We start from the raw sequence: 15,412 nt of genomic DNA, 5'->3' as shown, positions 1-15,412 counted from the left end.
TTTTTTCTGCAACTGTTCCTGAACTCTCATATATCATGCCTTTCTTGTTTAAAGGTAAATTCTCTTTTTATGTGTTCTACATTAACAAAATTGGCCAAAAGTTCTGTCTTTAATGAAATAATTAACACTGGTTGTTCATTCAAAATAAAAGCAGGCTACCTAAATGATGACCATTGAATGGACAACAGTTTCACCAGTAAAAACAATTCCAACATCCAATGTCCTGGTGATGATTTAGTTTTTATCTTTTGAGTTTGATTTGAAGTGTCCTCACAGAAGATAAAAAAAAAACCTATTTAATAAGCCTAGCTTTAATATTTACAAAATGTGTTAGTACTCAATCCAGTCTGTGAATAATGGATCAAAATTCACTCTGAACCATAAATCTTAATTCAATATAAAAGTAGTACTTTAACAGTGTTTGCTAGTGTGGAAATACAAAAGTTTTCGTCTTGTGTTTTATTATTTATTGCAATACAAAGTCAAAATGTTTCTTTTTTTTGATAATTTTGCCTTTAATGTTGAAGGCGAAACTGTCCATTTCCGGTTTGTTGCCTCGTACCAACTTTACCCCCCTTCTCGTTTCCACGGTGGTGAGACTGCAGTTTCTACTGCGCATGCCTGAAATATTTGAAGAGCCGAGCTCGCACAGAGACGGAATAAACACGAAGAAAACTTTACATTTAGGATCAATTTGGGCTTTTAATAAATTGCTCAGACAACAAAACCATCAGTCAGATTACAAAAATAATAAACATTAATTTATTTCTACGTTTGACTTAAAAATTGCAATTAATTAGTAATTTGTCATTTAAAGAGTTAGCCTGTCATTTTTTCAGGTGAATACTAGAATCATCGACTCCTTCGGTCTTCAGGACTCTCCGCCTCCAGTTTCTCCTCGTTTGAACTGAAATGAAAAAGTTCAGCGTTGAACATCCTGAGCAGCACAGAGAAGAGGATCCGAGAAGGAGAACCGACTCACCGCGTTCTTCAGCAGGTTCCCAGACTTGGTGAAGATGCTGGGTCTCTTGAAGGCGTGCTTGGGGGAATCTGTGGCGTTCTGCTGAGGAGCAGGTTTGGCCTGAGCCAGGCTGGATGTGAGCGACGAGGGAGGGGGGTAACTCTGGGCTGGGTTTGGGATGTAGGGTTGAGGCGGGATGTAGGGCTGTGAGGGGGTGTAGGTTTGTGAGGGGGTGTAAGATTGTGAGGGGGTGTAGGTTTGTGAGGGGGTGTAAGATTGGGAGGGGGTGTAAGATTGGGAGGGGGTGTAAGATTGTGAGGGGGTGTAGGTTTGTGAGGGGGTGTACACCTGAGGCTGCATATAGGCCTGTGTCACCTGGGGGTTTAAATAGGGCTGGGACTGACTGAAGGATGGCGGTAGTGGAGTGGAGTCCAGTAGAGTGGGCGGCGGCGGCGGCGGGAAGCTGTCCTCTTCCTCCTTTAGGTTGGAGGTGGGCCCAGACGCCCCGAGATCGTAGTGCCTCTTCCTCAGTTCCCCCAGGCGGACGCGCTCCTGTTCCAGCTGGTTTTCCAGCTGCAGGACCTTCACCTATGAGATCCAGAGAACTTCTTCAGGGAGTCTATGCTTAAACAATTTACCTTCCTCATATTTCCATGACATGTACATTGAATAAAAGGGGAAAATAGTAAAGTAAAACTTTAATGTATTAATAATAAGAATTTATAACAGTAGTAATAATTAAAGCCGTGAATAGCCCCTTACTCTCTCGCTCTGCACGTAACACCCTGATGCCACATGACACATTCATGAAAAAAACAAAAAAAAAATTCAAAATGGCGGCTTTTCAATTGGTTTAATCTCCATAGAAACCATTTTATTTTTTGGTCGCCTGGAGGTGACGAACAGGTCGATGTCATTTTTAGAAGAATCAGCAAAAGTAAGTTTTTGGATTTCCTTAGCAACAGAGATTTTTTGTGAGCCACGCCCACATTTCTCATATGTTCATATCGCATGATATATGGTTTTGTTCAGCTTGAGCCAGGGATTCATATATCAACCTTTCACAATATTCCAGTAAAAAATGCGCGAGCTTTCCTGTTGCTCGCGCTTTTGGGAGCTCGCTACGCTAATGCCGTTCGAAATCTACAAACGTTATTTCTAACTTGAGGAGTTAAGAGGTAATAGACTGAATCCCCAGGAGGAGTTTAGATTTCACCCGTACTCTAGCCAGTAATAAAAGGGACGGCCTCTACCCGGGGTGGGCCTCAGCTGGGCCTCACACCGGGTGTTTGGTGTTTGCCAGCTTTGGTGAGTTTTGTGAGTTTGTGGCAGCGGTGAAATTTTTATGAATAGTTGTTTTAATGTCGTTAGAGCTCAATTTTGTACGATTCAGAGGTGATCCGCCCAGTCTCTACACCTTTAGAAAAGACAAACTTTCAACAAAAACACAAAAAACCCTGAAATTTCACTTATTTTCCTTTCAAACAACAATAATTGACTTCATATTTCCAAATAAGTGTTTTTTTAAAAGGTTAAAATGTTCTAATTCCCCATAAGGAGATGCTGTGTTGTTGTTGAAGTGAATAAACCTGATGAAGATGAGATCATCCTTTCATCTGGAAGAGGGCTCACTTTCTTTTTGGGTTTTCTTACCTGAGCTTCCATCTCCTCCCTCTTCAGCTTGATCAGAGACATTCCTGAGAAGTCCATTATCCCTACAAAGCACCAAACGCCAATGTTTACAGGTGAGGGATGATCAAAAAGGTTCAAACAGGTGAACTTCAAAGTTCTGGAACGCGTCTCACCGTGATCAGAGATCTGCTTCTGGCCGTGTTTGGTGGAGGTCACGACCACGGCGGCCATGTCGTTCACGTGCCGCGACGCCTGCTGCAGCGTGTTCAGCTTCTTGTTGCTGCGGTCGGCCTTCACCTGAAACACCAGCAGCCAGTGAGAACTATCCAGGTGACGTGGTTCTGACCCAATATACATGTAATGGTGGCACTGATCAGAAAAAGGCGGTTTTGTACCTTGGAGGCTGCAACCAGCTGGGCGGTGCTCCCAGCAATCTCGTGAGAACATGCGATGAGTTCCTCGTACGTTCCCTTTTCACACACAACCCGGTCAGCCGAGTCTCTGCAAAGAGAAGATGGAAAAGTTGTGACGCGCTTCGTGGTGAAGTGTCTTCTAAACTGGCGGCTTTCGGATGCTCACAGCAGCTGAGTGGCGCCCCAGCCCACGGCTTTGGAGGCAGAGATCAGGCCCTCAGTCCAGCGAGAGTTCTTGGCGTAAAACTCAGTTGTGGATGCTGCCCCCTGCAGGACAAACGAGGAGAAACCAAACTCTTCATCATCGTCTCTGTTGTTACGCTGGTTAAGGACATTTTAAGAGCAGCTTTGGGTTCATTGTGTTTGTGTTTGTTGTGTTTGGGTTCTTTGGGTTTGGGTTTGTTGGGTTTGTGTAGTTGTGTTTGGGTGAGCTGTGTTTGGGTGAGCTGTGTTTGTGTTTGTTGTATTTGGGTTCATTGGGTGCGTTGTGTTTGGGTTTGATGTTTGGGTCAGTTGTGTTTGGGTCAGTTGTGTTTGGGTCAGTTGTGTTTGGGTCAGTTGTGTTTGGGTCAGATCTGGGATCACAGACTTACCCTGCCTCCTTCCACGATGTCTTTCTGCAGGTCGGTTGCGGCCGTCACCAGGATATGAACTGCCTGGTGAGAGAAAAAACCCACCAGACTTTTTCTTTGGCGTCCACTAAACCAGAATCCACACACATCACGACTGGTTTGACAGAATTCTTACCTTCATCAGGTCAGAACAGGATCCCAAAATGCTGTAAAACAGACGAGAATCAAACATTGGTCATGAACAGAGAGGAAAACGTCTGGATCCACCGTACCTCTGGTTGACCTCCAGCTTCAGGCCCGTCGTGTCTTTCTTCGCCTGCGTCAGAATCTCCTGGAAAAGGAAGGTGACGATTTGTAGCTTGAAGGAAATCCAATATACTAAAAGCAGCTTTAAAGAACTGTATTTCTGACCGACAGAAAGCTACATTTCTATTGAGATGATGACGCGTTTTCCCTTACGTCCATACGCAGCACGGCCTCTTCAATGGCCGTGGACGTGGCCACCATCTCTTTGTCCACCATGGTGCCCAGCTCTTCTCTCAGCACGTCTTGTCCTTTCGGCCGCAGATCCTGAACAAGAACCGTGCGACAGGGGAACTTGAGAATCCATCGCCATGGCAACCAGGGGGCTTCTCTTGTTAACCATTTCACACCGAAGCGGTCGCCCGCGACGGCAAAATAACACCTGCTCTTAGAACTGAAGTAACTCTTCGACAGGTTACGGACCTTTGGGGAATCTGACGTGTTGCGCTTCGGCACAAAGCCGCTTTTCCCACCGTCGGAATCAGTTGGAAGGACGGAAATTGTGTGAACGGTGTGAAACGGTTACAGTGTTTCATAGGATTAAGGATGGCCAAAGCCCAGCACTTATGGAGATAACATGAACAGACATGGTTGCGATCTTTATTTTGCTGTTTTTAACAGAGTGAAGGAGATATTCTAGACCAACTTTTATAAAGTCCAGCTGCTCCGAAAAGCAAAATCCTGCCAGAACACGACTGAAAAGACCTGAGAAAAAACCCAAATATAATATTTTTATAATAAAAACTTTAGTGGAATAATTGTTTACTGTCATCAATTTTATATTAAATGTAATCCTTGAAGGTTATTATAGCATTCATTGTCATTTTGGGAGGCGGGGTTGAGGTCTGACTCTGTCTGTAATGGTGGTCACACGTCTCACCTGACCCATGGCGAGGATGCGCTGCACGCTGTAGCGAATGGCAGCCGCGTTGGCTTGTGGTAACGTGGCCTGGAACTTCAGGTCCTTCAGGAACTGCAGGCACTGATGGGCGCAGTCCCGGCAGCCGTCGCTCAGACCTGCGGGACACAAACAGTGACCGGTGTGCTCTCCGCCCGCCAGCTTCAGGGCGCCGCAACTCTGACTGTCTTACTGTCGGCGTGATCCACAGGGGCGGAGTGGGAGGTCGCCGCTCCGTTTACGATGGTGTCGGCCGCCAGGTGGGAAAACTGCGTGACCGCTCTCAGCAAGCCGCTGGCGTCTGCAGAGGACGAACAGCATGAGGACAGCGAAGACAGAGACGGGGGACGCCGACGACCTCTGACCTACCGTTCCTGTTCCCCAGGTAAACCAGGTGACTCTGCTGCAGTTTGTCGATGGATCCCAGAGTGACTTCAGCTCGATTCACCAGGTAATCTGAGAGAAAACGGCGGAACGATCACTTTTCAGTCAAATTCCATTTTACTCCACAATTAAATAAATTCATCAGAAGATGATTTTTGTTTTTGTTTACGGAGGAAACGACGAAGAAACATAAACAAAAATAGTTTATGGTAGAACAACAAAATATCATTAATTTAAACTAAAATTGAAGAAAGATGCACTTCCATACGGGGTATCAGGTTATGGAATGATCTTCAACCACCAATCAAAGAGGCTAAATCAATACATATATTAATTCCAAATATATGATCATTCTGTTGCTCAGTGAACCCGTAGAGTAAAAATGTTCATTTTTCTCTGCAGGCAACAGGTCGTAGCGAAGACGTATGCATGTAAGGGTAAGTGGTACACATGATACACGTAACACACCCACATCAATGGTACGTTCCGTCTTCGTTTTGAGGTGGCCATATGAGCCTCAAGGGAACAGCAAGATGCACCTGCGCTCCCCTAAAGATGCAGCTGCTCCTCTCTACGACCCTCCACAGACCCGACAACCTAGAGGCCCGTGCGGGTCAAGACTCGGTTTCATGGGATCGTGAATGTGTGTGCGGGGCGTCTTTACCGGGAGAGCTGACGCAGCGTATGTGGATGGGGTCGTCCAGTTTGGCCACGGCGTCCAGGATGATGCCCTCGGCCTCCACCACCGCACACTGCAGCAGAGCGAACTGCTCGTTCTGCAGCTTCTGGGCCAGCTCTGTTTCCCGGTGGGCCTGTGGAGACAGACGGCGGTTAACGGAGCCGTCAGATGCGTCGCCTCGACCTCGGGGGCGCACGGTGGCGGGCACCTGCTGCTGCAGCTGAGCCTGCAGGCTTCCCAGCTCCATGCTGCTCCTCTGCCTCTCCTGCTCCAGGGAGCTGTGCTGAAAGTGGGACTGCTGCCGGAGGGAGTTCAGCTCGGCCTCCTGCTCCCGAACCGACCGCAGCAGCGCCTCCTTCTCCGCCTGCAGCCCAGCAAGACTGCTGCTGAGCTGAGTGCCGCTCTGAGGAAAACAGGCCCGTTGGTTAGACGCTCCATCGTCCCACCGAACAAACCCCACAAAACGAGGGGAAATCTCCCACCATTTCTCTGCTTTGCAGCGCGCTGTTCGCTCGGGTCAGTTCTGCTCTTGTGGAGTCCAGCTCTCTTCTCAGCCGGTCGATCTCCTGCTTCTGCTCAGCGTTGATGGCGAGCTAAGAGGAAAATCCCATTCCAGTCAGATAAATACTTGACCGGATGTGGTGGAGGTGAGGCCCTCCTGTCGGCGGGTACCTGCTGCTGCAGCTGAGCTCTCAGCGCCTCCAGCTCCCGGCTCATCCGGTCCTTCTCCAGGTCCAGGAAGCTCTGCTGCTGCTGCGCCTGCTGCCTCAGCGAGGAAAGTTCTGCGTCCCTCTCAGCGGCAGATCGCAGCAGCGTGTCCCGCTCGGCCTGCAGTGCCGCCAAGGTGCCGCTCACACGAGATCCCTCCTGAAGAGGTTCAAGGAACATCACAAAAAGGTGAAATGAGTTTTGGAGGATCATGTCTTCATTTGGGATCCTTTAGCTATCCCCGCAGCCTGTCGTTTTGGACTGTTGACCCGCCTCTGCTCCCTGTAACCTCATCACTCCACTAGAGTTCCTCTCATTTACACCCAGATGCTCTGTCTTACAGCTGAACTTCATTCCTTCTTTCTCTAAATCAAACCTCCACCTCTCTAGATGGTCTTCCACCTGCTCCCTGCTCTCACTAAAAACCACAGTGTCATCTGCAAAAGTCATGATCCACAGAGATTCCTGATCACCACAGCAATCAGCTGATCCTCGATGCCGTCCCACCTCCACCTTCAACTCGTCTGTAACCCTCTCAGTCCTTGATTATCAGCAAGGCTAATTATCTGCGCCGATATTTATTATTTGGACGTATATCGGCATCTGCCTCTCCGGCATCGTCCCGCCCAAACCAGCCGCAGGTAGAGCCAATCAGAAGACAAAACTGTTTGGAGGGTTAGGGTTAGATAAATAGAGCTGAGGGCTCCTCCTCACCGTTTCTTTGCTCTCCAGAGAACTGCGAAGGAGCGCCACCTCCGCCCTCTGGTCCTGCAGCTCCTTACTGAGGCGCTCCACCTCCTGCTGCTGCTGCTGCACCTGATGGAGTAGAAGCACCATCGTTGAGCGCTCAGCCGCGTCACGGACGAGGCTGGCGTTGGAATGAAGAGCTTCACCTTGTTCTGTCTGTCCCATCGGAGGTTTTCCAGCTCCTTCTCCAGATTCATCTTGGTGCGGAGCAGATCGTCCTGCTCCTGCTTTGAACTGGACAGCATCCTCACCGCCTCAGCGTTCTTCACAGAGATGTCAGGAAGCAGAGACGGTCTTTCACTGGAGTTTAGAGACTGAAGGTGAGCAAAAAACCAAACAGACCTTCTTCATTAAGTCAGCGTGGCTGGTGACGAGCTCTGCGTGTCTGTCCTTCAGCTGGGAGAAGCGAAGCTCTGCAGCTTGAGCTCTGCCTGCAGACAAACAGAAGCAGGAAAAACATCTCACTTTGAGACGTTCAGACGTCCGTCTCTGCTTCAGAAACCAAAACTTACCGTCTGCCTCCTTGTAGCCGATCTGCGCTCCCACCCCGACGACATTAGCCGCTCGGAGAGCCTCCACCTCCATCCTCAGGTGTTCGTTTTCGATCAGCGCCACCTGGTTGTGGGTACGCTGCACATCCAGCTCGGCTTCCAGGTGGCTCAACTGAGTCGTTAGTTCGATTACGGACTTCTGAGCCTGAGGAAGAGGAGGAAAAAGAAGGAAGATTAGCCTGATTGGCTGATATATCTGGTGGATGAGTGGGAAAGCATTCCCTTATGTTGACTAGGAAGATCTTTTCTGTCTAACACAGCCATTAATACTTTACAGAAAAAGTTTTATTGTTTTGTTGTAGGAACTTCTAATGACCTGGTTTATGACGTTCTAATACGAAACTTTTGTTTTTTATAAATCTATAGTTTAAATAACACATAAATCTGACAGCATTCATGAAAAAATCCCCTTGAATAAGTCTATATTTACAGCTCAGACATCAAACCATCTCACCTCATTCTTGATGATCTGGATCTCTGGTTTCAGTGGCTCCATCTCCCTCCTCCACCCATCAGTCTCCGTTTCTATGGGTTCAGGTGGAACTTCAGGAGCTCCCATCTGGCTGAGCAAATAGTACTGTTCCCACAAAGACCAAACTGTTAGCATGGCTGCGGAGTAAATCCTTTCATTTCGGGCATATTCAGGCGTACCTGAGGCATTTGGGGCGTCTCCCTGAACTCAGGATGAGTCTCCACCTCCTCCTCCTGGTAGTCCTCACCCGGCATCACAACCACTGGCTTTTTATACTCCGCCAAAGCTGCAGCTCGCAGGAAGTTTGGAGGTTCCTGCGACGCGAGAGAAAGTAAAAGACAAAATGTAATCGAAAGAAACTCCCTGGACAAATGCGCATGGAAGTTCATGATCCCTACATCTGGAAGATCAGGAATCTGGATCACACTTTTGAAGAACTCCATCTCCCTGGCTCTTTTGTAAAACTGCGTGAGGCTGCAGAGCAAACACAGCTGTAAACCAAACAGGAGGAAAAAGAGACGACTTTTGGCCCAATAGTGAAGACCTACCTCATGAAGAGGTCTCGAAACCTCTCTCTGTGTCCGAGAAGAACATCTGAAGATACACCTGGACCAGAAATGAGGAGGAGGTTTAAAGCTGGACCTGCCACGGAGGGATCAAACAAAGCAAGGGTTTCCACTCACGACTGTGAAGCTTGAACATCAACCGGACGGAGAAGTGATAAAGGAAGCTGCTGTCCAGGATGAGGGGGATGAGGGGAGTCAGTCTGCACTGTCCGGCCGGGGTGGTGGATTTGGCTCCGTTGGCGTCCAGCTGACGCAGGACTGCAAACGTAGAGACGAAAACGGCACCCGTTTGAGGACAAGTCATTTCAAGACGTGGACATGTTTGTCCTCAATCAAAACATCTATTCATGTTCCATAAACTGTCCTTTAACGAACATTTATTTAGGGACATATTAATGAACGTAGCAAACAAATGTAATTAAAGCAGCATGGTATAGGCCGTGAAGGCTACCCACCCCCCTGCCTCCATGGTCCAGGATGCATGTGGCAATTTATCCCCAAAAAAAAAAATAATTTTTTTTTTTTTCAAAAATGGCAGCTATTCTATGGGTTCATCTCCATAGCAACCACTTAATGTTTTGGTCACCTGAGGCTGACGGACAGGTCTAAGTCATTTTAAGGAAAATTGGCTAAAGTAAAATTTTGGATTTCCTTGGCTACGCCGATCATCTTCTGATCTGTAATCAAATTTTTTTTTTTCTTTGCCAAAATCTAAAAACCGGTGTTGTTTTCTAGGACATAACTTCTGCAGAGCGGCAGGAGTTCATCAGAAATTTACCTCTGAGTTGTAAGCGTGCATTCATTAATATGCACTTTTAATGACAAATGCACTTTTATCTGGCAACAAATTAGTTTTATTTTCCTGTTATTAGCCACAGATTAATGCACTTTTTATGTATATTTGTTTTCAAGGTGATATGTTTTGAAGTTTGTTTTAGTGATGCACAGACAAGAAAGCACTTTTTGAATTTCATTTTACTTGTAAGAATGACAACCATCCTGTTCTTTTATACTCTCCCCGTCTAGCTTACAGCCCCTCATACCCCAACCTAACATTAGCGACGAAAATCGGGATATCGGGATATGTATCGTATCGCCAGACTCTTGCCAACACACACCCCTAATATTTGCAGTTATATATACAGGACACACACTGAATTCATTTAATATGTTTGTCAAATAGGGATTAAAAAATGTATAGACAAACTTATGTACCTCCCTTTTTTATTTATTTTTATTTTTACTTTTATCATAATTAGGTTCCTAATAACTATTTTATTATTGATACTTTTTAAAAACCCACTCCAATGAAAAATGTGTTTCCAACATGTAGCATTTTTCACATGATGAAGAATATATATATAAAGATTTAAACTGCATTTATGAGGATTTCTTTTATCAAATCGTTGTGAATCAGAAGCAGAGAAAACGCCTGTAGCAGCGACGTAGGTGCTACAGGCTGCAACATCCATGCAGCTCTTTGTTTTCCTCATCTGAGCTGGTATCTGGATCCAAACTGTACAGTTTATTTACATATTTCTAGAAAGCAGTAAAGCAAAAGTTCCAATGAAAATATTGGGGGAAACCCAGCGTAAGAGCCCAACTCTGATTGGCTGCTGGTTTCATTGCCTCAGAATCATAAATTTAGCTTTAAACCAGGGGTCGGGAACCTTTTTGGCCGAGAGAGACATAAACGCCACATATTTTTAAATGTAATTTCGTGAGAGCCACACAATATGTTTAATATGTTGTCCAAATACAAGTGAACGCGTGCGTTTTATGTGCATTTCAACACTTTTAAAGTACAATAAGTCTGTGGATTCAGTTTTAATAACATTCTATTGTAGCTGACTGAGTTGGATTGGGTTACGTTCTAAGTTCCGGAGTTCATTGAACGCATCAAGCAGAGATGCTGGTTGGCCCTCAGTTCTGTCACTCAGCCTGTCGCTGGGGAGTTTGGACCAATGGGGTTCAGCTATGGGCCGAATAAGGAAATAGGAGGGCTGGTGCGAGGGAATAAAAAGAAGGGGGGGGGGGTGTCTTTTGGTGGGAGAGTTGCTGAATAAGTTGTACGGCGTTGGTTACGGCCTGCAGTAACCAGAATAAAGAACCTTAAAAGAGGCTAATTTCCACACGCCTCAGTGTGGGAAACGGACGCTGCATTATGCTGTTGCTATTAAATGATCCATTAATGTGACTCCTGGTGCTGCGTGGTAGTTTTGCTGATGGTCTAGTCTGGTTGATACGTGGTGAGTTTCAGGTTCATGCAGCCGTTGAGACTTCCATCCGTTAAACGTGATCATAGGTCTGAATGTTCTTTAGATGTGAGACAGACTGCTCACATGCAGACGTCAGTACAGCCATGCTCACACGCTGCAGTGTGTGGTATGTGACGGGCAGCGTGTTCTCATCAGAGCGCCGTTTCACCTTGCTGCCTGTGCCCACTACCCCTCCCCCCTTTTCATTCTCAAAGGTGGGAGCGTCCATCTGCCGGGACGGCAATTCACAGGTTTCAGGCTGCTACAAACTGGCATCGCATCGCGCCCGAGAAGGACTGGTCTAATTAAACTTTTTTTTTTTTTTAACAATTAAAGATTTGTCTGCGAGCCAGATGTGGCCATCAAAAGAGCCAGACATGGCCGCGGGCCATGGGTTCCCGACCCCTGCTTTAAACGGTTTACATTTCTACGGGGTGACGGTAAAATCCCTTTGGCCTCAAGGCCATGTTGCCTGCCGGTTGTGCTAACTGTTGCCAAGCGGGTTAGAAGCTAACACAGCTCTGCTGCCCGGTGAACCCGAGTGTGCACGGACACGAGCAGGTTTCAGATCTGACCTGTCTCAGCCATCTTTAGTCCAGCATCCAGGGAATCCAGAAGCTCCTGGGTCATATCTAACCTGCAATACCAACAAACAAACACACATGTCATCCTTTTTTCCTCTTAGAAGCACTCGGTTCAGATTTGATTAAGGAGACTCACACTTTAGTCATGTCAGTCCCTGCTTCCTTTTCCAAAGTGTCGTCTGTAGCCTCCATATTACCTGGAATCACCTTGTGCTGGACACAAAGAAATGTATTAAATTGATCAAAATTTACCCAATTTAATGCAACTTTACATTCATTTTATTCAGTGCTTACAACAAAACTCCTCACTGAAGTGTTAGACTTTAAACTCATCCAAACCATCACATAAAGTACATCAAAAACAATTTAATCCATAACAATGCTGTAAATGTTTTAAATATACTTTGTTTTACAGCTGCCTCTAACAAACAAAAGCTCAAAAATACAAAGGAATGGCTAAAGATAAGGACATTAGGTAAAACACAGCACCAGAACATCCAATAGAACGGATGTTTTCACCTTTGCGTGAAATTCCATTTTCAGGTGAAGGTATTTGGCGTACAGGGCAACGATGTGGCCGTATCGATCATGCAGGTTTCCCTGAAAAAAAAAACCAATAACAACCTGAATTATATCCACACGATCGTTCTGTGTAAAAATGTCTAAATTAGATCATAAAAAAAGACAAAAAAAACATATTTAAATAAGAGTTTATGTCTATTTGTGAACAGAAAATTAAAATTACGTGGACTGTAAAAGTTTTCACATTTTTCTTCATATTTATCATTTCTCAAGGTTGACACATAATGACTGCATCCCACCCATAAGGCTGTCATGGCAACCATTGAAAACTCATGCCGTTGTTATCCTAATGTTCTTTATAAAACCTTAAACCATGGTCCGGGTGAATCCTCAATTCTGATTGGTGTTTTTCGACCAATTTTCATTCGTGCAATATGCGAAAAATGTCCGTCGTGGCTGTGTGACACGGCCTCAACACATCGTTCGGCATATAAACCACCTTCCTCTGCTGGCTAGTCCCCATACACCGGAGTTAGAGGCAGGTTCTGTTACCATGACAACGCTTTTTTTCCCCCTGTAGGACAATGCCCTTCCAGGTGTCCATTTGCATTCGATTGTTGGTTCTGCCAAGCCTCAAATATTATCCCCCAACATATTCATCAGTATGGTTTCTCAGACTATTCTAATAAAAATGTGACTTTCAGCTCACTTTTGTTCAATGCAGCTGAGGCAAACACACAAACCAATGAAGATTTGGACCGTTCAGATCTGTTTTCCAACGGGACCAGACTTACCCATAAGACCCCCATGTCTCTGACTGTGCGGCTGTGTCTGTGGGAATCTACCACACTCTGTGGATCAACCAGAAACAATGACGGTTACATCTCATCATCACCAGCAGATCCAGGACAACCAACGAGGAGGTGCAGATCCTGAACTGACATTTCGGTGCCCGTCCCTGAGGACTTTGTGCAGCAGGTAGCAGAACTTCCAGCTGACCATCGAGTTGCTCGACACAGGCAGGTTCACAGCGTAGGACCAGAAGGTGGTGGCTCCGGTTTCTTTGTAGGTTCCCAAAATAATGCCTTTGAAACTGTTAAGGACACTCAACACTTATGACAAATACCAACCGAGGCTAAGAGAGACCTCCCTAGTGATTATTGTATGTTCTGACAACGTTAACGTCTGATTTTTGTAGTTTTACTTTGATATTTATAATCAGTATCAATGACAAAGAGCTCAGTTTACCCAACAAACCTAACTACAAGCTATAAACCTGTGGTGCAAATGAGGTGCTTTTTTATCTGCCTACAACAAAAAGCTAAATCTAGAATAGATTAAAAAGTCTGTTTTTGTCTGAAATACTGTCTCTCTATATAACTAATAAAGACAAAAATGTCACAATAAATGAAAAAAGAATGACAATAATTGGCAAGTGGCACTTGATATGACAGAAATATTATATTAGTAACATATGGAGCCACTTTAAGGTACGATTTTACTTAATAATAATAAAATGCTATAATCTCGGGGGTAAAAAAAATCCTTTTATGTGGCTTAAATAACAGCCTAGTATAAATGTATGCTGTACATTTACCTTTGACTGTAACATCAATAATATTGGATAATCTTTAAACCATGACACTATCAAGATTTTTGGATTTTTTTAAACATTTTTCCAAGTCAATTAAGTCCAAATCTGTTTAAAACCATATTGGCTGTGTCTGAATTCCCTCACTAACCCTAACCCCTTAAAGACTATACAGCATTACAATTCAGGGCCTTTCATTTTAATGCTATTCAGACACACAATTAAAAAAAAATATATATTTATAAAGCTGTCAAACATTGCGTCACCCATTTTTAAATATGAAATATGAATAAATCCGTTGTGTTCTAAACATGAAAACTTACTCATTTCTTTTTTTAAATACATTTTTTCAAATGACAAAAATTTCAAACGCAACACATTGTTGTCTATATTCACCAATCCAGTGAGCATAGATGCTCACTGGATTATTGCAGAGAATTCTGGGAAATTTCCACTGAATTTTTTTTTTATTGTAGATTTGTGGACACCCCAAAAAAAAAAAAGGTGAACGCCTGATATAGTGCACCAAGTAGTGTGTAGGGAAGGACACAAGTTTTGTTTAGGTTTAGCCAAAAACTGTACGTTATCGTTTTGTTTTGTGACAAAAAGCCTCAAAGGATACTGCGTACATACTTCTCCTTAGGTGGTGTTTCAGTTGTGGCCACGATTTTACTGAGGCTTTGGAGCTGAAAAATAAATGAAACAATTAAAAAACAAACAAAAAAAACATGTTTTCCAAAAGAACTCAAAGCAAATCATGTAATCAGTAACTATAGAGACAGATGCTCCAAGTTCAGTCTTTCTGAATTTAGCGCTGAGTAATGTTAAAATGAGGAATTTGTCTAACTTTTTTGCTGAAGAAAGTTCCTTTATACTCATCTAATCTAATTAAATACTTTAGTACAGCAAACTGGCTTAAATATCCAATGCGATAAAAAAATATATTACATAATCAGCCTGAAAATGTGAGAACCTGAAACATTTCATGTTTTTTTTTAAATCAAGCCGTAAGACTTTAGGTTTTAGGCTAAGACGAAGTAAAAAGAAAAAAAAACAGTTAAAACTGCGTTGTAAGAAAGGAAAACCAAAGTTGTTGAGAAAGGAAAGACTAAAGAAATTCTTACCTGTTGTTTACCAAACTGTTCTTTTTCTGCAGCCAAAGCTTTTTCAGTCTTATTTTCATTTTTTTCTTTGGTTTTTGCTTTGCTCATATTGTTAACCTGAAGTCAGATTAAAAAATCCAAAAAATAAAGAACAAAGATCCTAATCTTGAAGCTCAAATCGTTCAGAGCGTCACTCCTTCAACAGCACAAATAAATCCAGATCCAGATAAATAAAGCTTCTTTGGGGCCGAAAAGAGGCCAATGTTGACAATTTACTGTTAAAGTTATCACTGCCTGGGTTAAAAAAATTCACAGGCCTCAAATTCCCTCAAAATACACCAAAGAGGAACGAGACAACATCCAGGTTAGAAGATGAGAGAAGCTCTGAGAACAGCAGATACTTCCTCAGAGTCAGCAGGTAAATCTGGAGGCAGTGAAACTGGAAAGACGACACGCCACTCCTCCGTC

The 15,412-nt window shown here is 44.4% G+C and overlaps 1 protein-coding gene across 2 annotated transcripts; it reads right to left on the bottom strand.

Annotated features, from left to right (window-relative positions):
• Positions 1–682: 682 nt before the first annotated feature.
• On the bottom strand, positions 683–15,380 carry hip1r (huntingtin interacting protein 1 related). 2 transcript variants are annotated; one of them, XM_011481429.2, is made up of 33 exons: positions 14,966–15,380; positions 14,464–14,527; positions 13,193–13,335; positions 13,045–13,101; positions 12,248–12,328; positions 11,865–11,941; positions 11,720–11,781; positions 9,004–9,144; positions 8,869–8,926; positions 8,719–8,794; positions 8,500–8,634; positions 8,303–8,425; positions 7,810–7,993; positions 7,640–7,728; positions 7,444–7,560; positions 7,265–7,366; positions 6,515–6,709; positions 6,325–6,435; positions 6,051–6,245; positions 5,828–5,975; positions 5,149–5,235; positions 4,973–5,080; positions 4,762–4,898; positions 4,038–4,148; positions 3,851–3,909; positions 3,754–3,784; positions 3,600–3,662; positions 3,173–3,273; positions 2,989–3,094; positions 2,767–2,890; positions 2,615–2,676; positions 983–1,549; positions 683–907 (listed from the first exon to the last, which is right to left on the bottom strand). In XM_011481429.2, exons 1-33 carry the CDS (start codon positions 15,050–15,052, stop codon positions 872–874), a joined length of 3,837 nt encoding a protein of 1,278 aa, XP_011479731.1. In that variant the 5' UTR covers positions 15,053–15,380; the 3' UTR covers positions 683–871. The 2 variants fall into 2 exon arrangements, with proteins under 2 accessions (XP_011479731.1, XP_011479732.1); XM_011481430.2 differs by lacking the exons at positions 6,051–6,245; positions 6,325–6,435.
• Between the last annotated feature and the right edge of the window lie 32 nt (positions 15,381–15,412).

This window comes from Oryzias latipes, chromosome 12 (assembly GCF_002234675.1).
Source record: "Oryzias latipes chromosome 12, ASM223467v1".
Taxonomy (NCBI): domain Eukaryota; kingdom Metazoa; phylum Chordata; class Actinopteri; order Beloniformes; family Adrianichthyidae; genus Oryzias; species Oryzias latipes.
Note: the sequence above shows the minus strand (reverse complement) of the source record. Positions and strands in the feature narration are given on the sequence as shown.

Coding starts and splice junctions, on each gene's coding strand:
- hip1r (XM_011481429.2), bottom strand. CDS start 15,052: ATGAGCAAAGCAAAAACCAAAGAAAAAAATGAAAATAAGACTGAAAAA. Junction 14,528..14,965: donor AACAGTTTGGTAAACAACAG/GTAAGAATTTCT, acceptor TTTATTTTTCAG/CTCCAAAGCCTCAGTAAAAT. Junction 2,891..2,988: donor AGCTGGTTGCAGCCTCCAAG/GTACAAAACCGC, acceptor CTGGTGTTTCAG/GTGAAGGCCGACCGCAGCAA.